Raw genomic sequence first — 11,601 nt, 5'->3', positions numbered from 1 at the left:
TTGCAATATGTGAGATCACTACCATGATCAGCATCAGAATATATACTCAACTTCAAGGAAAAGGTGGATGAAAGTAAACGACTCTAAAAAATTATACCCCCAAGACATCATAAAATACAAAGAACAATTGTCTAGTGAATAGTAGTAGAAGAAACAATAAACTGACTAATAACATGAATAACATATGCAATATCTAAATGAGTAATGGTGAGACATAACAATAATACAGTATAAAGTAAGATCTCTCAAAGGTAAACCATCAAAAGAAGAGTACCTTATGTTAACCTCAATATGAGTATCTACAATCTTGTTATCAATAAGTTTAGCCCGCTTAAGAATACCTATAACATATTTTAACTAAGATAGAAGGTAACCTCTCAGTGAGTACCTCAATACTCAAGAAATATCGAAGATAACCCTAATTCTTCATTTTAAATTGTCTAGTCAACTCTGTTTTCAAAACTGAGATACTATCAATGTCATCACTAGTAATAATCATGTCATTAATATATAACGACAAAATAATATGTCCTGTATCAGTTCATTTAATAAAAATAGTAGAATAATGACTACTAGAAACAAATCCAAAAGATGAGATCACAATAGAAAATTTCTCAAACCAAGCAAGAGGTGCTTGTTTGAGACCATATAATACCTTTTTAAGCTTACAAGCATGCCCAAAGTCATGCGACACACTAGTAGAAGGTGATATATAAACTTTTTCTTGCAAATCTCTATTCAAGAAGGCATTTTTAACTTCAAGTTGAGAGATATGCTATTGACAAACCGAAGCTACGATAATAAGGGTACAAATAGTAGTCATTTTTACAACTATAACAAATATCTCCTCATAATCCATACTATATTAATAAGAGTATCATTTTATAATTAACCTAGCATTGTATTGTTCAATAAACCCAATATAATTAGTCTTGAACATGAGATGATAAACTATTAGAATCTTCAGGAAAGAGATCTATTCGAATAAGAATATGTCTAGTTACGCTATGAGTGATAGATAAAATAAAATAAAAAGGTATATGCTCAAGACAAACAACATAACGAGACACATAAAATTTCTAAATTATTGGATTAACACAATGATGCTCTTTTTTACCTTCACCATAACTCAGAAAAACACAAATAGTAGATCGCCATGACAATTTACTAGGCACTATATAAGAACAAAAAACAAAAAAAAATACAACCAAAAACTCTTAAGAAGGAATAACCAGGGACATATCCATATAACTTTTCAAAAAGAGATAAACCCTAATTATAAGAAAATGGAATTGTCTTGATTAAACTTATAGTAATAAGGATAACTTCTTCCTAAAACTCACTAGGAACAAAAGCAAACAACAAGAAAGAATGAATAGTTTTGACAATGAGTCTATGTTTTCTTTCAGCAACTCTATTTTGCTTAGGAGCATCTATATATGAAGTTTGGTGAATGATTTTATCTAAGAAAAGCAATTGAAATTTTTTATTGGAGGTGTATTCTTCAGCCAAATCACACCTAAAGCATTTGATTATAATAGAATATTGAGTTTTGATAGGAGCTCAAAAGATTGAATATATCTCAAAGAATTCATAACGATGTTTCATTAAAAAACCCAACAATAACAAGGATAATCATTAATAAATGAAGTATAATATTAAAACCCTCCTTTTATGACAATAGGAGAAGGTCCTATACATTAGAATGAATCAAGTTAAATGATAAAAAAGAAATAAAAATACTTCAATTAAAAGGTAAAACAAAAAGTTTTACTAGTTTACATGCACTATAATCAGAAATATTACAGTTTGCAAATCTTTTAAAGCTCCTATTGATGCTAAAAATCTCAAACGAGAAGATGAAACATGACTTAGAAAAGAAATACCATAAATATAAATTAGAAGATAAAAGACTCAAATAAAAAAAAGACAAATCTACATTAGTAGTAGCAAAAATGACAACTGACACTTTTAACTCATCCAAAATATATAGTTCATTCTCCTTACGGCTTATCCCAATAAGCTTTTTAGACTACATATCTTATACACATTAAAAGAAAGATGAAAAAAATGACTAAATGATCACTAGAATCACATAATTGACTAATAGAAGCAAGATTCAATGTGAGTTTTGGAATATGATAAAAATTAAAAAAAGAAAAGGGAGATGTCACAACATAACCAACACTTGTTAAGAGTATGAAAGTGTCATCAGCAGTCATAATAAGAATGTAAGGTGAAGAGGACACATAGGTAAAATATGAAGAATCTAAAGACACGATGTGAAGCACCATAATCCAAAACCTATTTATAATGTGATATACTTGAGGAACTATAAGGCAACTGACCTACAAAAGAAGAAAAGGACATTACTTGTGGCTATAAGGAGAGAAATTTCTGAAATTGCTCAATCAGATTGCTAGGATAGGTGATAAAGCCTTATGAAGCTACTTTAACAGTATTATGGTGTAGTGGTTTATAAGCATTAGATTGTGACTGACTATCAAGGTTTCAAGTTTGTTTTTGTTGTTTTAACTTGGGACACTGAGTCTTTCAATAACCTTTACACTGAGTCTTTCAATAACCTTTCGGCTTACAGAAATTACATGTTGAAGACAACTCGTGTTAGACTTATTTTGATGATTAAAAAATATCTTAGATGATACTAATAGTATAGAGAGATTCCAAGTAAATAGAATCTTTTTTTTTAAATAAGACTTAAGATATATTTTTTTCAGTCAATAACACATTGACAATAGAGTCAACAAAAAACAATGAAGAACGATGTAGAATTGAATCTTTAAGTTCTTCAAAATCACGGTGAAATGCTGTTAAAAACTATATCAATCGTTGTTGTTCTCTACGATCAATAAATGCACCATATACTTTTAATTCTGCCGATTCTATAAAAGTCAATTGATTCTAAAGATCTGTTATAACATAATAAACTCATTAATACTTATATTCTTCTAATGAAAAGCTCTTATATCATTCTGAAATTGATACCACTTTACAAAATTTAATTGTATGAATAACTTTTGTAAATAATCTCAAACTTTCTTTGTTGTCTTGTACTTTACAAATACGTATCTATAGAATGTTCAGTAGAATTATTATTCAAAGTAATTATTTACAAGGTTTAACAATTTTCTTCAATTTCCAAAACTACTCATTTAGTTTTTAAAGTCAATTTTGTATATATAGACAATTGAAATAGCTAAATCATTTCCACATATGGTAAATATTAATTTTTTTTTAATGTTGATAGAAAATTTAAATATTGTTTTAGCCCAAACTTTTCCTAGTTTTTTAAAATGAAATGTTACTAAAAAGCCTTTTAAGTTAATTTTGATAAATAAATTTAAAAACAATATAAATATTGCCTTTTTAATTAAGAATAAAGAGTAGGAATTAGATAACTATATAGATGGAGAACTGGCATTTCAAAGAATCTACTAAAATATTGTGTATGGGATCATGGTAGTAAAAAAACCCAGCAAAGTCAACAAGATATATATATATATATATATATATATATATATATATTAATCAATTAATTTCAAGGTCTCAATATCCTCCATATGTTATTAATAAATAGACCACTGTTAAAATAACTTAATATATATAGTACTGTAATTCTAAGCTGCAATTTAGCTTTGTTGAGTTTTATAAAGAAAATGAAAACAAAAGTAAATGTACTGATAAATCATTTTTAATTTCGTTTACTTGTTATCATTTTTTATGGTGAAAAGTATGGAAAAACAACTAATTAGATTTTTTTCAATTTTTTTTTAAAATTAGAGAATTAGAAAACTCGACGTTTTTAAGAATATAAATTTTATTTCTAGCTAATAAACACGTTTTTGCTAAAAAAAAATTTCAATCTTCTTGTTTTGCATATATAAACGATTGAAATAACTAAATCATCTTCATAGATGATAGATTTTAACTTTTTTTATATTTAATATAAAATCTAAGTATTTCTTACAAACAAACTTCTTTTACTTTTAAAGATGGATTTATAAAAATATTGTCTTTTATGTCATTTAAAAAGCGGTTCTTTTAAGTTAATTTTGATTAAAAAAAGAAAGATTGCCCTTTTAATTAAGAGTAAAGAATAAGAATCAGAAAATTATTAAGATGGAAAGCTGGCATTTCTAAGAATCCTGCTAAAAGATTGTGTGTGGGATCATAATACAGCAAGGTTTCAAAAACTCATGAGGTTTCATCTTAGAAATAAAAGGTTTCATCAACATTTAATTCCAAATGTTAATGACAGTAGCAATATGACTTCAATTAGAATTGGGCTTCGCTAACACTGTGTTTTCAAAAGGACCAAGGTAATACATGATTTACTTAGCCTACGTTTTCTTAAATCTTTTTTTGCCTCTATTTGCATCACAATAGTGATTTGAGAAAAAAAATCATTTGGATATTTTATTTTCTCTCGAAATAACATGTAGATCCAACCACTAGGATTAATTATTAAGTAATAAATATATAATGGATAATAAAAAACAAAAAAAATGTTTTTACTTGTAATAAATATTATTAGCTCTTAAATTATTATCAGTAAATAATTATAAAATAAAAAATATAAATAGTAAATTTTAATATTTACTTGATAAATTACCTTTTGCTGGGTTATCATTCTTCAAAAACTGAATATGTTATCTAAAACTCAATAAATAATTTTATATTATTTACTAATATAGCTCCTCAAATAAAAAATATTTAAACTTAAAGTTTTCATATGTATATAAACACACACAAGCATGCACACTGAAAATTTTAATTTAATTATATAAATGGTAGTATTTAACTCAACTCTAGGTGTTTTATGCTTAATATCAAGTCAAATAATCACCAAACCCCGAAAGGTTAAAACTTTTTTATAAAGCCTTGTCTTTATATTATTCACCATCACCTCGCATGGATCACAACACAAGTGTATTTATTGTGGTTGTTGTCTGTGCAAGTAATCCATCCCATTAATATTATGGTGCTTAGTTGGCTTTTAGTATCATATATTCCATTTTGTTTTTATTTTTTCAATTGACATGTGATTCATTTCCTTATACGATACTTTACCATGCTCATTGATCGGCCCTAATAGAGATTTTTCCTAATTGCTAGGATGGAGAACGTTCTGTCTAGAGCTAGAAGATTAAATGCAGCGGCCCAATCTCGCAACCTCAAGATTCGTTATGTGTGTGGATATAAATGGTTGGTGGCAGCCATGGTTAACAAGGTTATAGTCAAATGGTGAGTGTCTAACTTGCCCACCATTGTTGAACACTACAAATCTTTTAGTTGAAGTATGTAAAGCCATTTAATTAGATGGTATAATTGATGGGATTTGAATGGGAAATGAGTTGTAATAGATGAAGTATGAATAGAAGATAAATTGTTAGGTATATATTCCTTTTAAATTTATAATCATTATACCCTCATTCTTGTTTATAAATAGGCAATGCATTCAAATCTATATACACATCAGAATAGAGAGAAGAAGAAGAGAGTGAAAAAAGAGTAATTCTACAAAATTATAAAGTATTTGTGATAGAATAAGTGAAATATTTTCTCCTAGTAATAGAGAGATTCTTCGTTGCAGACCACTACTACCCACCTATCCTAGAATTGGGTGTCCTTGCAAAATTAAAAAATGCATGTATTTGTGTATGAACAGGAAATAAAATGTGTTGAAACAGTAAAGTTTAAATAAACAAAAACAAGTAATCGAACAATCAAACAAACAAAGCTTAGTCCGACCAAACAAGGCGTCCCCAGTGGTGTTGCCATTTTGTTGCACGTCGGAAAATCCGCGCTGCATCGGCTGATAATTTTTTTTTTTTTTGTTATTATTTGTGTTTTGTTTGGTTCTTTGGAGTCGCCACCTATTATTATGGTTACTAAGAACCTATGGTCTGCGAGAGTCTGAGTAAGGGACTGTTGTGTAAGGGAAAGACGCATCACTCCCAGTGCACCCTACCTTAGGTAAGCTGCATTATTTGTTTGATTGTTTTTCTAGATTGAGTTTCTATTCGTTAGTCTTTTCTAAGATTCAAGGCAGATCTCCTTTGTGAAGGAGTCTCTACCTCTTTGGGTTAAATCCTAACCATTCTAAAGTCTGAATTTTAAAATTATCTTTATTTACACCTTGTATTTTTAATACCCGAGGGTGTACTTTATCATGTAATTTTACTCCCCACAAATATTAAAGTCTGCATTTTAATCCTAAAAAAAAGGGTTAAGAAAAGGAAAAAACGATTTTGATATTTTGGTCAGACCTTAACAGATAATCATAAAACTAGTTGTGATATCTATTTTTCGGATTTTTAAATCGTGAAAAAGATGTAATTTTTTTTATTTTGAAACATGCTTGAAAAATTCTTTAGGATTTGACCGTATGTAAATAAATATTTTTGTTTTTGAATATTTAAGAGAAAACCGGGCATTTTAATAATGGACTTGTATCTTAGCATGTAAGTATACAATCCAATATTAAGCAAACTTGGTAGAAAAATATTTAAGAAAATTACAAATTTTTTGAAATGATTTTTAAATTTTTTTGATTTTTTTGATTTTTTTTGTTTATATATATAATATAATATAATATAAATTATTAAATATTAAAAATATATGGGTTCGGCTCATAAAAAGTAGATCAAAATCAGCCCAAAATGGATAAATCGATGTTGGCCAAGATTTTTGGTTTGGGCTGTTTGCTGTTGGATCTAATTATATTGCTGTTTGATTACAGAGATTGTTACAAATGGTACGTAGAGATTCAAATCAAATGGTGGTCTAATTCTGTTTTCAAGGTTTTTTTTTTTCATGAAAGGAGTATAAATTGGAGAAGGTATTAAAATAAAAATACTAATTTTATTCCATCTTTTACTAGGGAATAAGGAACAAGACTGAGTGGGTATTTGGGAGTGCTTTTTTAAAAAAGTTTTCAAAAAAATTTAAATTTTTTTATTTTAAATTAATATGTTTTTGATGTCTTTAAATTATTTTAATATGTTGATTTTAAAATTAATTTTTAAAAATAAAATAATATTATTAATATATTCTTTTAAGTAAAAAATATTTTGAAAAACAATCACTATTATATTCTCAAACATATTATAAATATATTATGGATTGTTGCAAACATGTTATGAGTGTATTATGAATTGTTGCAATATATTAATGATTTTACTCTTTATAATTGCAAGGGAAGGGCAAAGTTTTGGGAGCAAAATGGTATTTTCATGGGTTAAAATGGCATTATAATTATACAGGGTAAATCAATCTTTTCATGTTTTTATTATGTAATAAAATTATTAATTTATCTTTTAAAAACAAAAATTATAACCTGGTGTTTTGGGTTTTTTTTTTGAGTTTTTGTTGAAGAATGTAATTACTTAGCTATCGTTGCACTATTGTTTTTCTTGAACTTGCATGCGCCGCCACCAGCACTACCCACGCGCACGACGCGCTTCACGCGTCTTCCTCGCCGTTTCCTGCAACTCGGCTCGCCACGTCACCAGCCACGTCAGCCGTTCGGCACAGTCAGCAACCACGTCACCTGCAACATCAGCAATCTGACCAGTCAACCTGCCACGTCAACTAACACGTCATCGTTCGCGTCACCATCGTCACGTAAGCTAAGAATCTTCGTGGACCTGCCACGTCAGATTGGGTGGACCCTACATTGCTTACGTGTCTGACACGTCAGCTCAGCCACGTCACCATATCTGGGTTTTGATCCGGTGTGGCGTAGCAACTATTCTGCCTGCCACGTGGCTTCATCTAAAAAATAAAAAATTCCTTTAAATAAGTATAAAATCGAACATACAAGGAAGCAAATTCAGAATTCCTAATCTGATGGGAAAATAAACATAAAATCTAAAATTAAGGTTAAAAATTCAAAATTAAAGAGGGAAATAATGAAACTAAATTGAGCAGCATCTTGTGAGTCTTTTTGAAATGACTTCTTGATGTGAGCCAGCAAAGCCAGCTAGCCCGAATCTCTTGGGATCTCATGTAGAGCTTGGCCCTATCCCACTAATCTATAAAAAGATCCGCATTTGCATTTGACTGTTCAGAACTTCCAGTGACACATTTGACAAATTTTTGTTCAGTGTGTTGAAGGCCTTTTACTTGTTGTGGTCTGAGATTGATGGGAGCAAGTTCAGAAAAGGGCAACAATTGAACCACCCTACAGGATTTCAAGCTCACACTCTGTCACTTTTCTTAGAGTTGACTGTTGGATCTAATTATATTGCTGTTTGATTACAGAGATTGTTGCAAATGGTACGTAGAGATTCAAATCAAATGGTGGGCCTAATTCCGTTTTCAAGGTTTTTTTTTTTTTTAATGAAAGTACTATAAATTAGAGAAGGTATTAAAATAAAAATAAAAATACTAATTTTACTCCATAGAATAAGTGGGTGTTTGGGAATGCTTTTTAAAAGTATTTTTTAAAAAATTTAATTTTTTTTGAATTAATATATTTTTAATGTTTTTAAATTATTTTGATGTGCTAATTTCAAAATTGATTTAAAAAAAAAATTATTATTAATATATTTTTTTGAGTGAAAAATACTTTAAAAAGCAACCACAATTATATTTTTAAATATTATGGATTGTTGCAATATATTGATGATTTTACTCTTTATAATTGCAAGGGAAGGGCAAAGTTTTGGGAGCAAAATGGTATTTTCATGGGTTGAAATGGCATTACAATTATCTAGGGTAAATCAATCTTTTCATGTTTTTATTATGTAATAAAATTATTGATTTATCTTTTAAAAACAAAAATTATAACCTATAGGCAAGGGTGTTTTGGGATTTTTAGTTTTTGTTGAAGAATGTAATTACTTCGCTATCGTTGCACTATTGTTTTTCTTGAACTTGGACCTAGGGTGTTTATATTATTTCACTTCGGCTTTCATGTAATCGTCAATTATAGTTAGGGGCTTTGACTTTCCTCCACCCATCTGGCATTCATCTATTTTATATCATTTAAAACTTTTACTTTGTGCTGTGGTAAAACAAATCAAAATGACTAAGATGTTGATTACTATATATTCACTACGATAGATATGATGGTAACTACTATTATCGTGTCAGATGAGCTCAGCAATGTGTAGTGGAAAGGAATGGAAACTGAAATACATGGAAATTCATCTTCTTTTCTTGACAGAAAACCAATCCACCGGATCTATAAATAATTTTAATCTTCTGGCCAACATCCAAACAATAAAAAAAATTAATTTAAAATAAAATAAAAATAACAAAACAATAGTCCAACGGCAATGATAATCATGCTCTGAAGCTGCTGGTTCTGGTGGGTTGGGCCTTTTCTGCTCAATTAAAGCTGACTAACCGAAGCTGGTTGTCGGGACTTGGGACCTTAGATTTGAGACAACTTGTTTTTTATTAGAAATGACAGAAGGCCAACTTCCCTCTCTACGTCAATCATCAAAGTTATTGTTGATTCGACGAAGATACAATTCTTTTGATGGGGATTTGCTGGAGCCGGACTTCTGATAAGTCAAATCCAACCCCTGTTGACCCCCCTCCTCCCTCAGATGCTGCCCCTGCCCCTGCCTCATTCTCTGACCCAGACGCAGCTCCTAGCTCTGAAGGGCATCTTGATGGTTAGTTTCCGACCATTAGTTTAACTCAATCCTGTTACTTATTGTTGTTTTGGTTTGTTTTTGAAACTGTTAGCACTTCAATCATCTGTTATTCATAAACTTATTAGTTCAACTATCTCATTAGTAAATCCTTCAATTAATGCTCGGTTTAATATTGCAACTAATATAACCAGATGATACATCTTTCGGGGGTAGCAATGTCTCCGGAAGCAGCTGGCTCTCTATGGCAACCACCAATTTAACGACGTGGATGTATCAAGCAAGCGGTGCTATTGCAGCTATTTGGGGCAATGTCCCTGATGACAACGAATTCCTAGTTTCTGTAGATGATGAGGCCCTTCCGGATGTGGGATCTGGATCAGACTCAAAGTTAAGAGCTTTCACATTTGAGCAACTGAAGGCAGCAACTTTGAATTTTCGTAGCAATATGGTACTGGGAGAAGGTGGTTTTGGAAAGGTCTATCAAGGTTGGCTCAAGGAGAAGGTAGCATCTCAGGGCACAAGGAAAAGGCCCATTGCTGTCAAGAGATTGGATTCCAACAGCAAGCAAGGATATCGACAGTGGCGGGTAATTCTGTTTTGTTGTTTATCTCTTGATGTGCCAACCTTTAGGTTTCTTCATTTGCACGTTTAGCTCAGATTGAAACACTTGGTTTGATGGGTCTTTTGCCTTGGTTGATAGATAGCTTAGCTGCTAGTTTCTTTCTAAACTACTTATGATCAAATCCTGTTTACAAATGCGATTTATAAGAACGAAGAAATTGGTAACAACAGTCCTTAGAAAGGGCATAATTGTTAGATACTAATTCGGTAGCCATTTTTCTGGTGCAGACAGAGGTGGGTTTCTTGGCAAGGCTTTCTCATCCTAATGTTGTAAAGCTGTTGGGATACTGTCGAGAAGATGAGGAGCATGTTATTGTTTATGAATTCATGAAAAAGGGCAGCTTAAATTACCATTTGTTTGGAAGTAAGAACAAGCAATGAATTCTAGAGTCCTAGTCTATGATCCCAATCGTGTGTTCTGTAGATGAAATAAACTCATTTAGTTCTCTTGCCCTCCATTTTATACTCCTGCAGAGGGCTCTGATCGAGTGCTTTCGTGGGAGACAAGGCTTAAGGTTTTAATAGGAACGGCTCAAGGCCTTGCTTACTTGCATACAATGGAGAAACCGATAATTTTCAGAGATTTCAAGACCTCAAATATATTGCTTGATGAGGTAAAGTTCTTTATAATCTGCATTATCAACCAACACGATATGACTAACTCATTCAATAAAGACAGTTTCATGATGTGTATATTTTCTCGCCATCTTCACCCGAAAGTTTTGCTTCATGTTGATCTATTTTCTTCAAAAATCCCCTTCCCTGCAAAGTTCAATCTTAACCACTAGCAACCGTGATTCGCCCTGTCATTGGTGGCAGAGGGAAATGCCGAACGAGCAAAGTCTTGCTTGAGAGTTGGCAAAAATATTTAAGAACGTATTATAATATGATTCATAAGACATTAAGTTCCTCCTACATCAAATCTTCTGCAGTCTTACACTCCAAAGTTATCGGATTTTGGCTTGGCAAAATGGGGACCTGCAGACGGTGAATCGTATGTATCAGGACATGTTATGGGCACAATTGGCTATGCTGCTCCTGAGTATGTTGCTACAGGTAATTTAGTTGTTTATTTCTCAAGTGGGATGCCTCAACGATTGAATGATGTTTGCTTTACAGTTCACTCAAACTTCTAATCTCAAATTATAACATTTTAATTACATGATTGAATGATGTTTTGCTTTACAGATCATTCAAACTTCTAATTGTTAGGATGCTGGCATGCAAACCCGATAAGATAAAAGATAAGAGACCGGATAAAATGAGAAATGGAATACACAAGAATTTACGTGGTTCACCCAATTGGGCTACGTCCACAAACAAGTATAGAAGGATTTTACTAAGTAAT

The 11,601-nt window shown here is 31.0% G+C and overlaps 1 protein-coding gene across 1 annotated transcript in view; it reads left to right on the top strand.

Annotated features, from left to right (window-relative positions):
- Positions 1-9,446: 9,446 nt before the first annotated feature.
- Positions 9,447-11,601, top strand: part of LOC105120967 (probable serine/threonine-protein kinase NAK) — a 7,417-nt gene continuing 5,262 nt past the window's right edge. The window contains exons 1-5 of the mRNA XM_011019415.1: positions 9,447-9,650; positions 9,824-10,218; positions 10,482-10,617; positions 10,728-10,867; positions 11,186-11,309. Of these exons, the coding sequence (XP_011017717.1) occupies positions 9,512-9,650; positions 9,824-10,218; positions 10,482-10,617; positions 10,728-10,867; positions 11,186-11,309 (934 nt within the window). The 5' untranslated portion in view covers positions 9,447-9,511. The remainder of the gene's footprint in view (positions 9,651-9,823; positions 10,219-10,481; positions 10,618-10,727; positions 10,868-11,185; positions 11,310-11,601) is intronic.

This window comes from Populus euphratica, unplaced genomic scaffold (assembly GCF_000495115.2).
Source record: "Populus euphratica unplaced genomic scaffold, PopEup_1.0 scaffold31.1, whole genome shotgun sequence".
Lineage (NCBI taxonomy): Eukaryota > Viridiplantae > Streptophyta > Magnoliopsida > Malpighiales > Salicaceae > Populus > Populus euphratica.
The sequence above is the reverse complement of the archived record's forward strand: the minus strand, read 5'-3'. Positions and strand labels throughout refer to the sequence as shown.